The 21754-nt window shown below is 48.8% G+C and overlaps 1 protein-coding gene across 1 annotated transcript in view; it reads left to right on the top strand.

The window, feature by feature from the left end:
* The first annotated feature begins 1705 nt into the window (after positions 1-1705).
* The window catches only part of PRDM16 (PR/SET domain 16), a 346347-nt gene continuing 326298 nt past the window's right edge, over positions 1706-21754 (top strand). Inside the window, 1 exon segment of the mRNA XM_055800204.1 lies at positions 1706-1783. Within this exon segment, the coding sequence (XP_055656179.1) occupies positions 1747-1783 (37 nt within the window). The 5' untranslated portion in view covers positions 1706-1746.

The raw sequence follows: 21754 nt of genomic DNA, 5'->3' as shown, positions 1-21754 counted from the left end.
GTACCTGTGCGCTGCCGCGTCCTCGAGGAAGGAATTCACAGGCACCATTTCAACATTTTAGGCGACACGTGGCTTCAAGTTCCCTTCAAACGTATTTATTTTATTTGGACTCCTGCTCCACCACCTTTCCCTTTAACGCTGGCTCCTAGGTAGCGTCTGAAAGGGCCCTGCTCCCATTTGCAATTAAAGAGTTTATTGAGGAGGGGAAAACCGGTAATTAGCAAGAATATTCCCCCCCTCCTCCCCAGTTCCACCTGCAGGGCAAAAGTGCAGCTGGCAGAATGGCTTCCAGCAGAGACCTGACGCACCCACAGAAGTTTTGCTTTGTTTTTGCAGTGCCCTTCGGTGAGCGGGGCTCCTGCTTGTGCTGCTGGCGGAGCCCCGCTCTGGGTTAGCACCTCGGGCGCAAAGCAGCGCGCTCTCCCTAACCCGATTATTTTATTGAATGTTTATGAAGGCGCGCGCTTTCGCTCTCCCTCCCCCCACCGCCACCCCCCCCATATTAATCTCATTAAATCCTACCTTTCAACCTTCTTCCGTGACCATCTGACCTGGCCACTTGAATTAAAATAGTGCTTTCTCCGCAGTCAAAGACAGCACATCAATCATCGGGCTATTTACACTTCGCTCCTTTCTTCAAAGCGGCTCTGCCTGGGCTCTCTCTACCTTCGCTCCCGGGGGGTGACGGGCAGGTCCTGGGGGCTCGCCGGCACCGCTCCGTGGGGTGGGGTTGGGGCTGCCTGGGCTGGGTTGGTGGTGGGTCGTTCGGGGTTGGGTTTTTTTTTTTTCCTTCCTCTCCCCCCTTTTCTCGGGTGTCCGCGCCTCTCCCGGCTTCCCCCGTCCCTCGGGAGCGCTCCCCCAGCGCTCTGCCTTCCACCTGAAACGCAGCAGAAAGCGGCGCCGCACCCGTCCGCGCCCGCGGTAGTTCCGCGCCGCCCGACGGGGAACCGGGGGCCCGGTGGCGGGGGCGACTCTGCGGGCGCGGGGCTGCCCCGGTGCGGGGGCCCGGTGCGGGTCCAACCGTGGCCGGTGGCGGCAGGCGGGGGCGGCCGGGCTCCCGAGCGCCGGTCTGCTGGAAACGCGAGACGTGACGGCGGAACACACAGCGCAAATTACGTTATTTTTAAAAGTTACGCAAGCCCCTGAGCCGAAGGGGGCAAAAAAGGGGGAAAGGGGGAGGGGGAGGGAAGGGAGCGAATAAAGACAGACACTGACGGAAAAGTTACTGTAAATAAATATTTTTCAAATGAAAAATAAAAGCATGTCTAAAATAGGCACAATTACCAGATGACACCCGTTAATAAACTCCTTCTACAGCATTGCTATTCAGTAGCGGTAATAATCGTAAAAATAGTAATATAATGATAATCACCTCTTTATAGGATGGCACCTTGATCCTTAAGTATTGTCCAGTGTGTAAGGTCAGTGTGCGGAGGGTTAGGAGCGGAGAGGGCTGATTTTTCTTAAAGGGGCAGATCGGGGGAAGGCGGTGATGGTGCTGGGAGAGAGGAGGGGGGAGAGATAAGTGGTCTGAAGAAGAGGATAGGACAAAAAAAAAAAAAAAACCAAACCACCCTGATGATGATGAATACATTGGAAAGTTTTTTTGGCCCTGGTGAGGGTGTCAGATTGAATGCTCTGTGCGCATGTGCGAAGGTGTCCAAACTGACAATGCTTGGGAGATGAAGATAGTGTGTAGCTGCTTCTGGGCTCAAGGAGGAGGAGAGGAATCCACAAGCCGACACGATGAGATCCAAGGCGAGGGCGAGAAAACTGCCCAAAAGTAGGTCCTTTCTCTCCTTTCTTCCGCGTACCGCCTCCCCGGCGGCCGGGGCAGGAGGGCGCGGAGCCGGGCCGGGGGCTGCGGGGCTGCAGCCCCTCTCCCTCCCCGCGGCGGCGGCCAGCCGCGCCGCCCGCCCCGTGTGTGCGGAGACCGGGCGTCCCGCGCTGCTCCGCGCCGCTCCGCGTTGCTCCGCGCCCGGGCGCGCTATAGCGGGGCGCCGCGGGCGGACGGCGAGCTGCGCGGGGCCGGGGGAGAAAAGCGAAAGTTAGCTGGAAGTTGACGAAAGGGGATAGCAACTTTTTTTTTTTTTTTTATTGAGTCGTTCCAAGTCTTGTGAAATAATATTCCTGGCTTTTGAAATAGTGGGCGCTAGAGGTCTGCGTTTGGCATCTGCCTGCGAGAGCCGGAGAGACTTAACGCTGGGGGGGGGGGGGGGGGGGGGGGAAGAGGGAGAGAGACAGGCAGAGACGGGGGGGTGAAAGGAACCCTTCTAGTCTCGGGAACAATTATCGAGGAGAGGGAAGGAAGAGAATTTGTAGCAAAAATGGATCCGCTCTCAGTGAGGGGCTTTGGATTCGCAGGTCCAGAGGGAAGATCCTGAACGCAGCTCGGGTGTCCCAGCTGGGGGTTAAGAAGGTCTGGGGGAGGGGAGCGTGGGGGAGTGTCTTTAATTTTTAATTTTTTAAAATTTACTCGGGGGTGGAATTGCAGCTCGTAAGTCTCGCGCAGCTCTTTTTTTTCCTCCCTCTTCCAGCGGACCCTTTCCCGTTCTTTCCTTTCGAGCCGCTTTGGGGCTGGATTTTCGGAGGCGGCGAGCGCGGCTGTGTCGGGCGGAGCGGGGGTCGCTCGCCCCCGCAGGGCCGGGCTGTGGCTGCTCCGCCCGTCGCCTCGCCGGCGTTAGCTCTGAGGCTCGGTGCAGTGCAGGATCCCGGTGCCCGGGCAGCCCGTCTGTACTTCTCCAGCAATAGTTAGTTTCTGTTTCGCTCTGGGCGAAATATCCGGAGGCTGCAGGAGTCCCAGCGCAGCGTGCGCCCCGCAGGAGCCCGGCAGCGCTCGGAGCAGGACCCGGCGCGGCGCTGCCCGGCTGGGGCAAACCCCGTGCGCTCCCCGGGGGAGTCCTGCGGGCGGGCTCGGGTGCGTTAAGAGCTGGATGATGGGGCTGAGAGTGGGGCTCCCTGGCAGCCCCCTCGCATGGAAATGGCCGGGGGGGGAGCGCTCCCCAGGTGCGACGACGGGGTTTGGGTTCAACGCCGGGGGGTGCAGAGCCCGGCGGCGAAGGGTCGCGGGCGGCGGACCCCCGCCGCGCTCTCACACGTGGGTGCAAAGCTTTTATTTTGTAATTCAAGTTCGTTATTCGGGAGCCTCTTCGACTCTTCAAGGTCAACGGGCATTTCTTGCCGCAGGTCTGGTCCCGGCTCCCTGGTACAGGCTGCAGTTCCCCCCCCCCCCCCCCCCCCCCCCGCCCCCCGCCTCCCTTCCCGGAGAGGACATGGCTCTCGTAAATGCTGCCCGACAGAGCAGCGCGGCTTCTCGCTCCGGCTTGCTTAAAAAAAAAAAAAAAGGAAAAGAAAAGAAAAAAAAACCAACAAAAAATCGCTTTGTTGCTGAGTTTGCTGGCGGTCGCGGTCGCAGCGAGTCCCGCGGTGGCCCGGCACCGCCCGCCGCTCCCTGCTTTTATTTTCCAAACGACGCAAGACGCAGGCAACCCCAAGGCCCAACAATTTACCTTTATGTGGCTACATTTTACAATGCGCTCCATTAAGATTCCCCTGCTCCCGAAACAGCCCCGTGCCTGTGTTTGTGTGACATCCGAACACCTTCCCCGGTCCAACAAGCGCAGCTCTGTACGCAGAAATGCTGCTCAGAGGCGGGGATGCGGTACCGTCAGCATGGCCAGCACACCGCTGCCACGATAGCTGGGAGCTTGTCTTTTAATTAATCCTGCGATTTTTATTTCTTTTTCCCCCCAATAAACACACGCTTTAAACGCCCCCGTTCAAAGAATAACTTTTTTCCAAAAAAGTCATCAGTTAGTGTTATAGGTTGTTAAGGGGGAGAGTAATTTTCAGAGGTGTCTCAGCTGTGAAAGCGAGGTTGAATAGAATGGAATTATTTCTCCCTTTTAAAAAAAAAAAACTGTTTCCCCCCTTTTCCCCCCCCTCCCTTTTTTCTCCTTTTTGCTTCTGCGAAAGGCACACGGGGGTTTTCCAGCCGTGCGCCCGGGCGCGCAGCGCAGGAGCCAGCCGCGCAAGCTGCCCCGGCCTCTCCCCGTGAGCTCGCCCGGCTCGGGAGCGGTAGCCATGAGGCTTCTGCAGCTGGAGGGCTACGAGGTTGCCGGTGGCTGGGGAGATGCGCGGGGGCTGCCGTGCCGGGGAGCGAGCGGGGCCCTCTGGCAGCAGCCTCGGGCCGGAGAGCCCCGGTTCTCGGGCGAGCGCCGCTGGGGCTGGAAGTGTCTGTTCGGAAGGCTGAACTCTGATTAAAATCAGGTGTTTAATACAATACAAGGCCCAACGGTTTATGGGGTTTCAGCTGAGGATTTTTTAGGGATCACAGTTCAAAACAGTAGTCCAAAGCTAAGGTTTCAATATCCCAGGAGTATTTATTTGCAAAACAGATTAAACACGGACACGAGTGTGTGGATCTCGCTGCATTTACCGCGGTGAGAAGTTCGGCTGCTGGCCGGGATGCCGGCCGGCCCTGCCCGCACACCTCCCCGCCCGCACCCCGAGGTGCCGCAGCCCCCGTTAGCCCCCGGTTGTATTTATTAACGCCTGCACGTATCCCGGGGTAAAGCCATCCGCACGCGCTCGGCCGACGAGGTATGCGAGGCAGCAGTATACAGTATATTAAAAACACAATATGTTGTAGAATTTCATTTCATTGGACAATATTTTAAGCAGATGTGAAGCTCCTCTGGGAATTCGACTCTATTACCTGACTTGGAAAGGGGATGAACGTGTGTGTGCGCGCTGGGGAGGGGGCGAGAACGAAATTCTCTACAATTTTAATGCGGGTCTGGAGGAGCAGGGCAGGTATCGGAGGAGCTGAACCGGACGGGGGTGCCTTCGCTCGCTGCCCCGCTCGCCTCGGAGGGTGGGAGCCCCCGGCGATGGGTGCACATCGGCGGGGGCGGGGGGGCCGCAGGTGAGCGGGCACCGACCGGCCCCACAGCCCCCCCGACGGACGGGGCCGGTGCCCGGCGCTTCGGAGGAGCGGGGCGAGCCGGCAGCCCGGGGGGGGCTGTCTGCTGGAGCAGGCAGGGAAGGCCGGGCCCCCGCAGTCGGCAGGCCCCGTCCTTCAGCCGGAAAATAAAGTGCTGGCGGCCGGGGAGCCGCTCCTGCGGGAGCTGCCCGGCTCTTCCCCGCCGAGGGGGAGGTGGGGGACGGCAGAGGGACGGGGCAGCGCTGCTCGGGCAAAGCTGGTTCGTTTCCTTCCGAACCCCCCGAGCGGCGTGTGCGGGGCACGGCTGTAACCCCGATCCCCGGGCGGGCATTTGTTGGGTCTTGGGCTCGAAATAAAAAAGTTCGTGCTGGATAAACGGCGGTCGGGATTTCTACGGTCCCGTTTGTTTTTCGCTCTTGGGAGTATGACAAAGTCAAAGTTCCGAGCCGGAGTTTCCAGGCAGAGCTGCCGCATCCCGCGGGCAGCTGGAGCGACGGGAAAATGGTCGCTGTGCTGGTACCTGCTCCCCGGGTCCCGACTTCGCTCCCCTGGAGGACAGGCTGTTCATTTGTGTTTTATTTTATTTTTTAACTAAGGCTGACGAGATGGTGGAGGGAAGAGGGAGCGGGAGAGAAGGGAGCGCAGAGGCTGGAGTCCAAGTACCACTTCTCGGCGTGCGACTATGTTTGCGCTTGAACAGACGGTTCCAATATTGGAACACACGGAGGATGAGACTTTACGGCGGTTTTCGGCCGTGTAGGTTTTTTACCTCTCCGAGCCCGCCAGCTCTTCTGCCCGGAGCCCCGGTCCCCGCTGGCAGCGGGCCCCTGCCCGGGCAGCAGCTCGCCTGCCAACGGGCGAGCGAGGCACGGGCAGCCGCCGAACGGCAGCGCGAAGCCGCGCCTCGGCCCGGGGGCTGGGGGGGGGGGTCCCGGGCCCCCCCCTCCTTGCTCACCCCGCCACGGCCGGGCGCTCCCCCTGCCCGCCGGTGCGCTCCGCGGCTGGGTGCGCGATGCGCTGCGGGGACCGGCGCAGGTGTGGTGGGCGCTGGGTCCCCCCCCGCAGCTGCTTCGCCCTCCCCCGGATCCTTTCAATTAGGCAATTAGGGGTGCTGGGTAGGGAAAGGGGGGAGGTTGATCCGCTAATTAAGGTGATGTGTAATTAGCGCTTCAACAAAAATTACCGAGGATTTAAGATGGGTTTAGGCTTGGAAAAAAAACCCAATCAAATTCTACAAATATAATTTATCAATTCACCCGCCCTCCCCGCTTGATTTATTTAAGAAAGTGCGGAGGGAACAACTGCAGAGCGCTTGCCCCAGGAGGGGACGTGGCGAGCGGGAGCCGCGGGCCGGGTCGCAGTGCCAGGCTGTCCGAACTTGCCCGCAGGCTACCAGGTTCAAGGTGCCCAAGCCTGCGGAAGACCCCCAAAACCGGGGGCTGAGTTTTGACCCGCAATAAAGCGGTTGCTGGGGGTGCCCGTGCGGTCTGTGTGTGCCCGAGGCTCCTCTAGGTGCGCTGGCATCGCGGGGCGCTCGCCGGTGCACGGAGGAGCGGGAGGTAAAGCGCACCCAAGGGTGGTGCATCATTCCAATCCCACTAAATTCCTGTCTCCTATAAAAACACCGTGCCGATGCAAACCGTGCCCGTGCAGATGCGTTTCCCTGTGGAACTGGCGGTGGCCTCGGAACACAGGGTGAAATCGCAGGTACCGTGTGGTCAGGGGCAGCGCGCTGTATGCAGCAATTGCGGCTTGTGTTTTAAAAACTTCGTTTAATAACAACTAAATGCCTGATGTTTAGACTTTGTATCGGAACTGCGGTGTAAGTTCAAGTTCAGCGACAGCAAATTAGGGCTTTAATGAGCTAAGGGCGGGGGGGAATGAAAACAAGCATTTTTCTAAAGGTTGCTGTTAAAAATACCAAAAAAACCCGAATTGCTCTCCTGCTCCCCACACAAACGCACCCCGTCCAACACTCAGCCGGGCTTTAGCGGTGTCATACGGCTTTGAAATGGGCCGGATTCTGAGTTATCCAAGGGGAGAAAGCCCAGCGTACCTGTAACACGCCAAACCTCCACCGCCTTGTAGGCAAAAGGCAGCGCAGGAGCTAGGGTTTCACACCGCGGGAGCGGTGTAACTCACCGCTGCTGCTCACTGTAATAATACCCCAGCTCCGCATGGGATGTAACCGCTCCGTGACCGCTGCTACAGGAATGCTCCAGCCCGCTGCTGCGCAGGGGTTACACCTGCCCGCACGGGCTGCGCTGCTGCTGCGCAAACAGGCTCCGTTGGCAAGGAATACCTGAAGGGAATGACAAGGGAATCTTCTGTCGAGGAGGGAAAAATCCGTCTGCGGCGTGGCTGCGCTCATCCGTGTTTGTAAAGCACCCTGAGATTCTCAGAGGGAAAGGCCCTACTGAGTGAAAAGTATTATTATTGTTATTATGGCTGCGATTATTATGGCTTATATATTTTATAAAAGCTCTGTGCTATTTAATGCAGTGCTTCAAAGACAAAGGCCTGCAGAAGTTTGCAAACATGCCCGAGGTAAAGCTCAGTAGCCACCTTGACGGTGGGGCACGTCCCGCTGGCTCTGCGGGAAGGGCAGGCACGGTGGGATGGAGGATCCTGGCCCGCTGCAGTGACTCAGGAGGCCCTCAAAAGCACTCACATTTTTCAGACTTGCAAACGTTACAGTTTAGAAAAGCATTCTCTCTGTTATCGTGTCGTGTCTGCTGTAAAATTCAGTAGAAACAGAATATCTGTGTATTCAGAACTAGGCCTTTTCCTTTCTGGTGCCAGGCTGATGGCACAGCAGACTGCTTGTGCTCTCTGTGGGCTGGGGCATGCTCATGCTTCCTTTCTCCAACTTGATGGCTCTCCCACTATTATGGGATATGTTTATTTTTTCCCCAGTTAGAGATTATTTAAATGATAAACTCGCACAATTCTGAATGCTAACAGAAAGGATCAAAAATCTTAGCTGAATAATGATTTTCTCGTGCCTTTTTCTCCAAAAGATATTTTTAATCCTGTAGGGGTAAGTGACCAGCATATCAATAAACACCGATGTACAATGTCCATCTGTAGTTAAGAATGAAGACACCTGAAGGATATGTGCCAACACATTTGTTCCCACTCTCTGGGTAACAGCCTGTTGATACGTCAGTACTTCACAGCGTTCCACACCAAAATCACTGCTGTGTTTTCTGATCTTAAATGTGCACAGCCCCCCATTTTTTTTTTTTTTTTCTGGTGGAATTTCAGGTCAGGGATGTGGTAGTGGAAGAGATCTATGACCTTATTATTTCTTTTATTTTCTTTATGGATTTTCATGCATCGCTGCTACCTACTCATGGGCTGTTTATTTTTATTTTTATTACAGTAGGTGGTGCGTTATGTAGCATCCAAATCTGTAGCAGAGTACCCCTGTCCTGAAGAGTTTGTTTCCCTCTCTTCTTTCAGTGAATGATGTGATCCTCTTTGCTAATAAACATGAAATATGACTTTCATCCCTGTAATAAGTGTACTTCTTTGTGCTCATGAATGCTCATACCTGGAATAAGTGGCTTTTTTTTTTTCCCTCCCGAATGGGAAGAAATTGCCCCGTGGTAAGGGTCACAATGTGTGCTTAGCATCAGTAGGTAGGGCTAGAATCTGAACTTTTTTTTGTGGAGTAAAGTGTTTCTCTGTGCAGAGGTACCAACTCATGGGCACTCCGTTCAGCAGCGCTTGCCGTGCAGGACAGTGGGAGAAATGAAAGTTTCTCTTCAGAGGGTGGAAGCTCTCATCATGTCCCCCCAAAGATGTGCTTTGCCCAAATTTATGACCGACAGTTAGCAAGGCATTTTTTGTGCCACTGAACACACTTTTGTACTGCAAACGAGGCCACTGGCCCTCTTGGGGAGACGTTTTCCAGGTGAAAATGGACCGAGACAGCCAAATTATTTCCAGTAGGCCACAGAATAATGCTTCTATCACAGTAAATCTTGGTCTCTGTTGAGCTGGTGGGGAAAGACTTCATCTTCTCTTACCCGTTTGCTTTTTGCAATACGGTGGACTAAACTGGGGGAGGCTGGCCCACAGCTCTCCAAAAAGAAGTGACTTCACAAGCGTTTGGGGTGAAATGTCAGACCAAAATAAACTGGCTGGTGATTTATTTTTGTCTCGATAGTTTTACATCTTTCAGGTGTTTTGCTTTAAGGTAATATTTTGATGTGGCAGGGTTTTGCTGGTCTGTTTTTTTTGGCTTGCGAACTCTCCCACCAAGGTACGAGACACAATGCCCCGGCGTCAGTTGTTGGGATCAATTTAGCCATCATTACTAGATAATGCTGTCAGCCCGTTTGAGATACATATTTGTTTAATAGTTAATGTTCTGTACAAAATATAGAGGGTGGGGAGAAGTCAAACTGTAGTGAATGCTCTGCTTATTTTATAACCACTATAACTATTTTTGTCCATGAAAATTGGCTTAATTATATCAATGGAATGTTTCTTTTTCAATTCTGTATGCAATTAGTCCATCTTGCTGGCTGCAATTTATTTTAATAAAAAAATAAACCAGTGGCGTGTTCAGTTCCTCATCCCCTGGGGACAAATGCGATTGGTGTGTTTAATTTCATTAACTACAATGCGGCCTACTGGAAAAATGTATAAAATCAGCTTTATACAGCTTAAACACTGGCATTTGAAACAAATCATTACTGCATTAGCTGTCACACTGGTAATTCTAGAATCCAAGACAAAAATATTATAGCTGTTTTTATAACCCTCTGCAAATACACTGTTAAAATAATTTGTAATCATTTTTTAAACATGCCCTGATGCTTTCAGTTAAAATATCTTATCACCACCAAAGAAGGCTGGCTATTCATTATCGCATGTATGTTTTATTGAATGACTCATAGGTTGCTTCCCCCCTAGAAAATCCACCCTTGTCTGCCCAGAGCTCCCCAGTTTGAAGATGGGCTGTTAGCATGGAGTGAAACATGCTTCCCTCTCTATTTTTTTAACCGAATTTGCTTAGCTTTTGCTAAGGCAAGTGCAAGGATCGATTTTTCCCAGCAGTGTAGTCTCAGGACATCATGCAATGCAGCATCACCTCAAACACCGCCGTCCCCTTCCACTGGCTTTTTTCTTTACGTGCTACCCGGTGTGCAACACCTTTTAAAGTAGTTCTGAATATTTATTTGGTCTTCTGAGGTGGGAGGGAAAGAGGGGAGTGTGCACACATCCATCCCTCTTCTGGTATGTTCCTCAAAACAGATTTCTGCTGCCATTCCCTGCGGTTGTGGCAAGGGCCAAACGCAGCCCACCAGTGCAGAGCTGCCCAGGGCTCAGCGGGGCTGTAACTGGGGGGGTGGGGGGGCACAGCCTGGCACTTCGGTTCACAGGTATCTTGCCTGCACTTCAATAGATGAGGTCTTTTCCAGCTACCACAATTTAGCCACAAGACTGTTCTTTACCATTTTTGCTAATACGTTTTATCTTTTGTATGTAAGCGCGTGCAGCCGGTTTAAGACACACGTGTAATCCATCGCGAGTAACGCTGAGCAGCACGCGTGTGCCTGACTCTTTTCAGTGAAAACAGGTTAAACTAGTAAAACTCAGGATATTTTTGTTTTTAAATGAAAGGCCAGATCCTCAACTCATGTAAATAAGCATCAACATCAATGAAACTAATTTTCACCAGCTGAGGATGTGACCCAAGAGATTTTGTGCATATGTGCATAAAATATACAAATATTGGGATATGGCTGGTTTAAGGGGATTCACTTTTAGCATCTGCAGATCAATATCTGATGGAGAACCGTAGCTTGGTTTTTTTGCTTTTGTTTTTTTTTACCCTTAACTTACGGAATGATCAATTCTATAACCTCAGCATATTTTAGACAGATTGCTAATTTCTGAAGTGGCACAGACTTCCTTTCCAAAGCAGTAATATACAGAGGATGGGCCATACTGGACATAAGCCATCTGTTCCCTTGCACTCACTGTGCTTCCCCCCCCCCTTCCACTGCTGTCATAAACAGTAGTTTATTTTATTTTCCATATCTTTACTTTATAGCAGCAGTGTTTTGGTAGACATGCTATTGAGTTATTGTTTTATTGGTATTAGGGTGTGTGTGTGGGGGAAAATCAGCTTTATTTCCTACTTGGTACAGAATAATTTCGGGGGGACTAAAGGAGCTCAGTGCGGTTTCCCTGGTCAGGCTGAGGGAGTGAGTGGGTCTGGAGGAAGGTGGAGGTAAGCGCCGCAAACCACGTAGGGTGGGGATGGGACCACATTTGTGTTTTGGTTCCCCTGCCTTGCTCCCAGGCTCCGTGAGATGTAAAGGGAAGCTGCAGGATGAGGGAAAAGACTTTTCCTTGGGTGCCACATAAGCCTTCCTGGCTGAGCGGCTCCACCTGAGCCCTCGGCACGGGGCAAGGCTTGGGCCAGCTCTGCACCATGGCGTGGCTGCCGCCGTATGGGCTATATTTAGCGTGTGTATTTATTCTCTCAGCCCAGCATTATTGTGCTTTGAGCGTAGGATTCGTTGGCTGTAAGGAAACGTGGAAAGTTGGATGTGGAGTTTTGCTCAGGACATGGAAAAGTAGAACTGCGCAGCAGTGGAGCCGGGGGTGGGGTCCTGTGCTATTATTAAAATGAAAAACCACCGCCTTTGAGCGTGCTGAGACAATATTACCTGGTCAGAGACTGGTCTGAGAGGCAGGGGAAAAAAAAGGGTGGAATTATGGTTTTTGCTAAGCTGATGAACTAACTTGACCAGCTTAAGCCAATAATTTACCCTCAGCTACTTTATCTGCCAAACAGGAGGGGTACACATACCTGTCTTTGTCGTTTCGGGATAAATGTCTCGTTACTGATCTCTGTGTTTGTTCCAGCTCCCACCAAGGTCATTGGGATGTTTTTTGCTGAATTTACTGGATTGGATTTTTTTTCTTTTTTTTTGCGAGTTTCAGATTTGGCTAAAAATCTTTTATTCAGTCTCAGATGCTTATAAAAAAAAAGCTTTTGTTTACAGCAGTCTGGCATTTTCTTTCAGGATAGTATTTAGTGATTTTTATTTCACAATGAATGGACCTTTTGGGCTCAATCATGTAAATTAATTTTTAAATGGCTGCGCTTGAAGTTGATGTAGTATAAAATTGCTTTACCATTTTTTGTTCTGTTTATAGAAAAGGACTGGTTTCGGTTTATATTTTATTACATAAATGTGAAATAAAGAACATGCACAACTTGCAAGTGATCATATATTTTATTTTAGAATTATCACATAGGAATAAAATAAATTTAAATCCCTACATGGCACAACAGTCATATTTAAAAAGCAGTTGATACCTCATGGAGAACTTTGAAAAGCCCTCTGCTCAGAAACAGTTCTGCTCGTATATCCCATACATAATGAATAAAAACCAGATCTTTGCTACTTGGGGAGTTCTTAAATTCTTCCTGCTAGAAAACTCTTCGAGTATTTATCCAGATAAAGTTTAGAACAGAATTTTGTTCTTTGTCTTCTGTTCATGGAGGTATCTATTAAGGAGTGGTTTTAAGAGCTGCCTGGTACCAGCGACTGCAGGGGATCCTTCGGGAAACCCCAGTGATCTCCATGGATGTGTCCTTTCCTTATGGAAATGCCTGCAGAGCCGCTGGTGCTCCCCAGGCTCTCAGCGATGCGTACTCTTCCAGACAAGTACAATATCTCTGCGGTTCAGGCCCTTTACGTAAATTCTAGCGCTTCCTTTATGATTTTTTTTTTTTTTTTTTTTTTAAAGCATGCACCTGTGAAGCACATTGGATATCAACCTGTTAAATGCGCCTCAAAGCTGGCTTCTAGATTGTCTGGAGCTGTTCAGAGAAGCAGGTGGATGAGGCAGGTGTTGAAGATCTGCACGTTTCAAAGCCTGAGTTTCATTTTCGTTTCCTTTTAAAACTTGCGCCTTACTTTTTAACTCTTGTTTTGGGTAAACCAGCATCGTTGTGTAGTTCTTCAGGTGATGTGCAGATCTCCAAGCATTGAAGGAGAGCAGAGGTTCAGTGCAGCTCGCCACCCGCGTAGCCTCTAGCTATAACCAGAAAGTTTCTTGTATGATCCGGCAGTCAATACCTGAGCTAAACATTGATTTTTCGTAATAGCACTGTCTGTTCCAGTAGATCAGGAAAAGGAGCCTGCCTTTACAGCCTACCTATAAATCTATCTTTACCCAATGGACAGTAACTGTTTTTTTAAAATTTTTTTTTCCCCAAAGTATGGTTGTTTAGCAGTTTGTGAAATAAGTCTTAGGCATTAACCGGAGAAATGCCCTGCTGCAGAATTAACTCTATGAAGCATCTCTCCAGTGTGTCCATGGCCGTGTTGTTGGGGTGACTTGCATTATATTGGTGAATTTTGCTGCTTAGCATGACAGTCATGGAAGAAGTAGCTGCTTGGCCTGTCTGGGGAAGCTGAGGCTTGCATGGGTCAGTGACAGCCCCCACCCCACGCCTGCAGACACAGCTGGGCGCCGTGCTCTGCCCACCCTCTGTGCCCAGGGACCTCCCCTGTCCTGCCCCGAGATGCCAGCACTTCAATAAACGGGGCAGGGGGGAGAGAAGGGAGAAGGGACCTCTGGAAGGCTTCTGGAGTGTTGCTTTGGTCTGGAACTTTCCTTTCTCTCCGAATGAGAACACTTGAGGGCATGACAGGGCAAACTGAGGCTCCTGTTGAGCTCCCAGGACGAGGAAACGTGAATTCCCGATGGAAGGCTGCCCTTAGCTTTGTGCAGCTGATCCCTCTTGCAGGGGATCCCTCAAGGGGATCCATCTGCTTGCAAAAAGCAGCGTTGCGACCATGCTGCTCAGGACCTGCATCCCGCTGAAGTCCATGGTAGCCCTTCCCTTGCCTTGGCTGGACTTTGGAGCAGGCCCTCAAGGCACTGAACTCGTAGGGACATCCATGCCATTGGCATGCAAAGATATATTTTTCTTATATCTGAGTTTGTATGTAAAGCTCGTTAATGATTAGCTACCAAGAGTCTGGTATAAGATAGACCTATTCCCATGGGTGAAATCAGCTGTGCCTTTGTCTCTGCTTCTAAAGTCCTTTTTCTCATGTGACCTGACTTTTAAAATATTGATAAACAAAGGTGGGTTTTTAAACCTGTAATTTGAAGGGCTGTGTGCCTGATTCTTCTCAAACCGCCTAGAGGAATGTGTATTTGCTGCCCCTCCAGAATTCCAGCATAAATGGAATGATCCCATCCTGTAGTCACATTTCAGCTACTGAAAACTGAAGAGACAGCTTTGAGGACTTCCCTGTGTGTATATATATATTTATATATATACATATCACCTAATTCCCAGTTGCAAGCTGCAGCTATGTAAGGGGTATTCTTCTTGCGGGTAATAGCAGAATCTTAATCTTCCTTTTTAGTTCTTTTGGTGAAATTACATCATACCTGTTTGAAAAGAGAAGAATCTCTGCAAACACAGACAAATCTCTACCTGCTGATCTATCTATCTAGGGACTAAATATTGGAAGGGTGCTCATTTAGATCGCTCTTGTGCCTCTGCTCACGTTAGAACACACACACACAAAAAAAAAAGCACTCTTGAAAAATTACTGAATTCTCCTTGCAGTGTCAGGTTCCGAGATAATGATGTGTCTGTGTGTGAAAATATTAAATTGCAATAACATGCAGAGTGAGTGGCTTTCTGAATGGGGTATTCAGTTCACAGCTTGGACTATACATAAAGCTAGTGAGTGACAGAATACAAATGGTGTCATAAAACATCAGGGGAATTTACAGCCAGTCTCAATCTTTTTGATCTATATTCTATCTATGGAGCGCTCTCAATCTATCTATCTTTAGTTAAGGAAACAATTAAACGTATTTAATTATTTATCGCTCTTTAATGTCAAGAGTTATCAAAACAGATTACATACGCCCCCCGCCCCACGCACACACTTAAAGGTATTAGAAGAACTCTAAATTGTATGTACTAAGGTCTGGGATGTTGCCTGTCCAAAGATTATGCTTTAAAAAGCATATGTACATGTTTTTAAATGGCAATTTTTTGGCGAAGGCAGACCTTTTTATTTCTTTGCCTGACAGCATGCTTTATTTCTAAAATGTTGTTTCTTTCTGACACAAACTGCTTTTATCCTTCACAGAAAAAAGTAGGGAAATGAGAATTCAGGTTCATTGGAGATGTGAAATAGAGCGGGACAGTTCTCGGAGGGTGTAAGGTGACCCACCTCTCTGATACGGCCCAACAACAAAGAGCCCAAGTGAAATATCATTCACAAAGCAAGTGTGCTGTGCCCACCGCCTGGTTTGTAGAGCTCCAAAGACTAAGCGCGCTGAGTGTTCCTGCGGCTTCCCACCACCTGGGTCTTCTTGCACACATATGTAGGAAAGTAAAATGTTATATGTCAGTTCCCTAAGCCACCCCTTGAAGCTGGCAGCCCTTCGGAAGCGCCGGGTGCGGGTCGCAGGGTGAACCTGCCCATCTCTTGTGTTGTGGAAAGACATTTCAGCGCTGCAAACCTTCCAGGAGGTGAGGTTCTTACTTTCCTCCCCTCATGCCTCTCCCCCCAGCAGAGGTGTTAATCGCCACCCTCCGAAGGCTGTGCCGAGCTGCTAAAAGCCGCTGTTTGTTACTGAATCTCATCTGCTAATTCCGGGCTGGTGGTAGGTGTTTGGGATCCCCCTCTGCCGTGCCACCTGGGTCTTCTCTATTGGCAGCCCTGATAAGAAATCATTCTTTCTTCTCTACCTAAGCTCTCTCTTTACCAGTGGTTTTGAATTGCTTTCCACTCCTGACAGACTACCCTCGTTCAAAGAGAAATGTGGAGGAGGCTGGTGGTTCTAGTAAGTATTAGGAGTCCATTACCAGAGGACTGAATCCTGTTGGGATCTCTTGGGAGACACCCCTCCTTGGCCCACCAAACAGAGTATGGCATTGTGAGCGGGAAGGGCAGGCGGACAAAGGAATCCGGCCTCGCTTTTCTCTGACAAAGAAACCTCAATACTTTTATTCAGTGGAAAATGGAATAATACTTCTGGGTTTGCTTTGAAAGCTACAGCCACTGGCTACTTTACGCCCTGTGGATGGTTTCTGTACGAGGAAGAGCTTTTTTTTTTTTTTTCCGAGGGGAGAGGACTTTACACGTGAAAAGAGATTAAAGGCATCTCTGTGCCAACACGGTAAACATTTTGGGGTTTACAAGGAGTATCAATGTTTCATTGCAGTCACGTGCCAGCTGGGAATAAAACCCCTGCCGCGCTGCTGTGCAGCACCACTCGCCGCACAGATGTGTGGGAAGCAACCTTGCCTGCTGGAAATAAAAGTGGTATTGTATGTCATATTCCCTTCAAAATGCACCACGTAAGGGATGCTCTTGTGGTAAAGGAAGGTGGGGGACTGCTCCAGATATTGCAGCACTTAGAAGAGAGTCACTTTTGTGTAGCTAAGTGGCATCCTGGTATCGTTAAGGTAGCCTGCCATAAACCCCTGCCATAAAACTGCTGCCAGCTGCAGAAACCCACTTGGGTGATGTCACCCCCCTTGCTTTTGCATGTAAGAAAAGGCTTCGTATTGTAGATATCCATAAGAACACGTGAGCCACGTTTGAAAGTATCAAGGTTTTTCATGTCTCTGTTTCTGACGTCTTGAAGTCTATTTTCAAATTTCAAAGTGAGACCAAAATTTACGTGAAAAGTAGAAACACACCGTTATGGCAAGGTGCAAGACTCTCTGTTCATACAAGAATGATATTGGAGTTGGCATATTGACATCTGACTTGAAATCCTGCACTCCCTGGTGTTTCGGTTCCCATTTGGAAAGGTGCTAGTGCAACGGCCGTTCTCTACCGAGAGCTGAGGAAAGAGGACAGTGGGCCAGGCTGAGAGCCACTGTCAGCAGCAGACGCTGCCTCGCTGAGCCACATCCTCCCGTCAGGGCTCCCACGGACCATGGTGGGGGCAGAAGAGGGGAGAGGCAGCACGGTCCGCTCCTCCTAGGGCTTTATGTGTCTGGGAACTGCCTCGGGTTTAACTTTTGTCTTGTTTCTGTTTTGTCAAGAGAAAAAGGTAAAAATTCCCAGTGCATCTGCTGGTTCGTTGTATCATCTTTGGCTATCTGCAATGCTGTCGGCCAAGAATTGACTATGCTGTTAGGTTAATTAGTGCACTAGGCTATACGATTACAGCTGATGAGCAAAATTTTTAATACAAGGTGTCAGAGCCAAAGGGAAAGATTTTAGCATCAGGAATAGATAGTGTGGCGCTGCAGATAAGGTTTTCTGCCTTCAGTGTCTTGCGAGTAGTTTTGTGGTGGTAAATATGGAGTGTTGTAGGTAAGCGGACTTGAGGTGAAAAAGAGGAATCCCCATTTTCCCATGGGATGGGAGTTGCTGGGACAATGTCTGTAATCCACATTGGAGGAAGTAGAAGGGATGTTTTGGTGACTGCAGTCTTGACTCTGGTCCTGAGCTCTTCAGCAAATGTATGTTTCAAAGCAAGTGCCGTTATTTACAGGGGTGAAGTTCTGCTTGTAGTGAAACATTTCTGTAACGGAGCTTGAGTTTATGGTCCTCTGTGTTCCAACCTGCCTACTTCTGGCTCTCAAGAGGGTAGGTAGAATAAAGATAAGGGGGGGAATGGGGGAAAAGGCACCGCTTTCAAATAGCTATTTTATGTAGACATTTTTCTCTGTGTTACATAGGCTATTTTTTACCAAATCTTTCTCACTCCCCTTTCTTATGTGACTTACAAAATCTATTGCTAGTTTATGTTTTAAACAGTGTAAAGTAGTGTTGGGTGGCACTGGCCACTTTTAAATGCAACTGAAATTTGTTGTGGCCTTAGACCCTTCGAAACAGGGCCCAGGAGATTCAGGATTGTTTGCTCTCCCTGCTAGCTGCAGTCTTAAAACTAAATAAATATACATCTAAAAACCAAACTTGATTTTTGAAAGGCATGAGCTAGGTCATTGGGATCAAAGTCAAACCACTTTTTCTGTCCTCTAGAATTAATATTTTCATTTCTAATCCTTTAAAAATTGCAATAATTTTTGGTTGTCATGCTCAAGTTTGCACATGGAAACACATGGTAAAAGCAAGCACTGAGCTCGGAGTTCGTGCCGTGCTGGGCCGGGGGAGGAGCTGCTCCGCTTGCATTCAGAAAAGGGAAAAATCAGCAGAATTTTGCATATCTGTAGAAGAAAGATATTAGAAGAGAGATGTTAGGCTTGGGATCCCCTCCAGACTACAGCTGTTACTTCAGTGGGTCAAATTTCCTTTTAGTTTTGTCTCTTGGAACAAAGAGCTGGTACTTGGGAAGACAAACGCTTCAAGAATCTCACGGTTCCTCTTCACCCTTCTCTCCTGAGGTGGAACAGAAATGCTTAGAACCTTTGCTACAAGCTTTGCAGCACCTGAAATACTAAAAGATTGGAACGACCGCTGTTTGAGGCACCCACCTGTAGGACCCAGTCCTTCCTGATGCTGTCGTAGTTAGACCAGGGTGTGTTTTTGCTGCCGAGCCAAGGTGCCTGGAGGGGGCAGGCAGCAGCTGAAGCCATCGCTGGGTGGGTGGCCCGCACGAGGGGAATTGCAGAGCTGTTGCGAAGTATCTTGATACGTGCATGCTTCAAGAAGTTCTTGTTGTCAAAGGAAGGTCAAAAATACGCTCTTGGGTTGTTGTTTTTTCTGTGCTGTGTTGCCTCATTCCTGAAAATGCCCAGTGAAAGTATCTTCCCTGGTCCAGCCCTTGCCCTCCGTGTCTCTCTGATGTGCTGCAGAGATGCAGTGAGCTGTGGTGGCCAGACCAGACCTGAACAGACATTTTTCCAGAGGTCAGTCCTGTGGACAGATCTTTCTGCGGTGTAGCAGGGAGGTTATTTATAGTCTTACAGATGTCTCAGTGGAAGAAAAATCAGAGTCCATAATGTCATATTAAAAATATTGATAAATTATTGATTATTATTTAGTCCAGGCTTCAAGTGTGAGTAACTGGTTTCCATAAATCTCCTGATTCCTCCAGGACTCCAGCAAAGCGGAATGTCGCTGGGCGGGCAGGTTTCATTTAGGAAGTAAAAGCCTGGCGGTGTTTCAGAAAGTGATGAGTGAGGCTGACGCTCGATGCCAACTACCGAGGCTGCCACAAATGCAGAATCCAGATGCTCGTATTGTTCAGCTGCTGCTTCTCTGCCAAGACAGGTGATAACTTCTAAACCGTTTTGATGTTTGAGTAAAAGCTTGCTCAAAATCGGAGCTTTCAGTAAACGTATTTGTAAGTCTCACACACCGGGCACTGACTGCCGAGGTGTAATTCCGCTGCGGACAGGGCAGTCGTGGGGGTGATGCCATCACCCAAGGGACAGCATCTTAGTTTTAAAGTTCATTTCTGAATGAGTTCTGTCTACACAATTATTGTGGGAGTGGTTTCTGGCAAAGGGAGGAGTCCTGGTGAATGAGGGGCTGGAATTTTAGAAATGGTCTCTTGGGCTGCTGCGGAGCTGGTCTGCCCTGCGCGAGAAATAGGCGACGTCTAAGCAGCGTTGTGGGAGGGGGACAGCTGGAATGAGAAGGGATACCAGCTTCCCAAGGCAAAACTCTTTGTAAGGGAAATGAATTCTGAGAGTTATTTTGCAGTTGCAGAAAAAGCCCAAATTCTATTCCTATACCTTGACCTACACCTTGTAAAGATGTGTAAGACAAGAAGTTAGAATTAAAATGAATTTATAGCTATAATGAGATGAGATCTTTCTCACTTGGGTGGCAACAAATCTCTCTCTTTTTTTTTTTTTTTTTTTTATTGGGTGCATATTGCTCTTCCTTAGCTCGTGTCATCCAAAATAGCTGTGAAAATTGAGTACTTCCGTAATTATTAATTTTAAGGTATTATTTTATTCCTCATTAAACTTCAAACCAAACATATTTCGTTGTGAAAGCTTCTATACAGAACAGGAAGCAAATTTGTTAAAAGGAAAAATAATCCCACCGTTAACATAAGTCAGACATTTATTCCTGTTATTTCTCGGTTTCATTTCTTGCTTCTCTCCTTCATCTCAAGAATGTCTGTCTTCTGGTTGCGGTTTCCACACTAGCAGAGGGAAAGTGCTGTGATATTGTCCCCATGTGCTATTGATTAAAACCCCGTCACCCAGAGCCACTTGGCTATATACTGATTTGCCATGTACAGGGAAAACAACCCAAACAACCACCAACCCGCACCCCAAACCCCCACTGCTGCAGTGAACCAAGTGGATCTTCTACCCTTTATCTAGAGACAAGCCTTAAGAAAGCAAACGCGATCTGATACAGAGCAGATTTCCTGGAGACAGGAGGTGGGTCAGTGAGGAGCTGCAGGCATTTTCCATGTTAAGATAGCTCGATGTGATGGAATATGCCAATGGAATTGCCTGTGGCACGGGGCAGAGGGATGGGGCATGCACAGCTCCCTGTGCTGCCTGCCCCCATGTGTGCTCTGGGCGTCACACCCATGCATGCATGCTCTCCCTCGTTCTAGACCGGCCAGATTATTTTGCAGGGACTTGGTTCACAGCTTTGCATGCTTCTACTGGGAGAACACTGTGTGAGTGATTCCCAGTGCAGGTTTTTTGCTGGCCAAGAGGTTTGGATAGCTGGAGGAATCCCTAGTCTCTGGCAGTGCCTGGAAGCAAATGCCGAAGCTTTTGAAGTCTCCCTATTTACATGCGGCATGAGTTTCCCGTTTGATTAAACAAATGATGCTTTGCTTAATTTGTCTAAGTTGGCTATTTTTATGAAATATGCACTTAATTAAGCAAGAGAAATACAGAAACATGTTTATTCTCAAGATTTATGCGAAAAAAAGAACCCCACTGAAATTTCCAGTAGTGAAGCAATTAAGTAATGGAATTCCACAGTATAAACATAGTATAATTCAACTATAAAACCGATGTCTAAGTAATGTTAATGAGCTGACTTGAAGCTACAAAAACTAGAAAAGTTCACAGTTACAGATGAAAATTGAATTTGTTCTGAATTATAACTGAAATAAAGTTAGTTTGCATGAGGAACAGCCTGCGGTCCAAGCTTGGTCCACATGTACGGTGGATCAAGCTAAATGTCAGCTAAACATCGTCGTAACAAACCTGCTCAGGATGGTCTCTAGGCTTTGTGTGTGTGGCTGTGGTCCATAACAGTATTATTATACAAATTATAATTTGCTCAACTGGTAAACAGGGTTTGCCGAGAGAGTGAAGGGAACAGGAGTGCTGTGAAGAAAATAATTTCACAGTTTTACAAGGCTTCCTATAAATCACCAGTTCCAATGAGCGAGTCAGGTTCTTACCAATCTCTTGTTGAAAGTTTGCATGCGCAACCATCCCACCCCCCTCAAAAAAAGAAACGGAGATAAAAAAAGTGTTCCCTCCAGAAAACAAAGGAAAGAAACCCTATTTCTCTGCAGGCGGAGCCCCCACATAACTCCTCCATGGTTGGGACTGACAGTTTGCAAAATTTGCAGTTGTTTGTTTAAATATTTTTCACAGTCACTGCTTAAATATTCTATTTGCTGCATGGTAACGCAGAGCCTGCGCTATAAATCAGTTATTGTGTGTGTAGAAAGAAGCTCAAACCAATCTGATACTTTAGCAAGGTTCCAACTTGAACACTGACAAAATGTTTTTTTTGGATTTAAACCCAAACTCTGAATTTATATTGAAATTTGGCAAACGTGGGAGCTGATCTTGTAGCTGGCAATTTTAATCTCTGTTTTCTGTGTAGCCTCCCCCTCACATCCCCTGGTTTGGGATGGAGTGCTTCAGTAGCA

This window comes from Falco peregrinus, chromosome 3 (genome assembly GCF_023634155.1).
Source record: "Falco peregrinus isolate bFalPer1 chromosome 3, bFalPer1.pri, whole genome shotgun sequence".
Taxonomy (NCBI): domain Eukaryota; kingdom Metazoa; phylum Chordata; class Aves; order Falconiformes; family Falconidae; genus Falco; species Falco peregrinus.
Note: the sequence above shows the minus strand (reverse complement) of the source record. Positions and strands in the feature narration are given on the sequence as shown.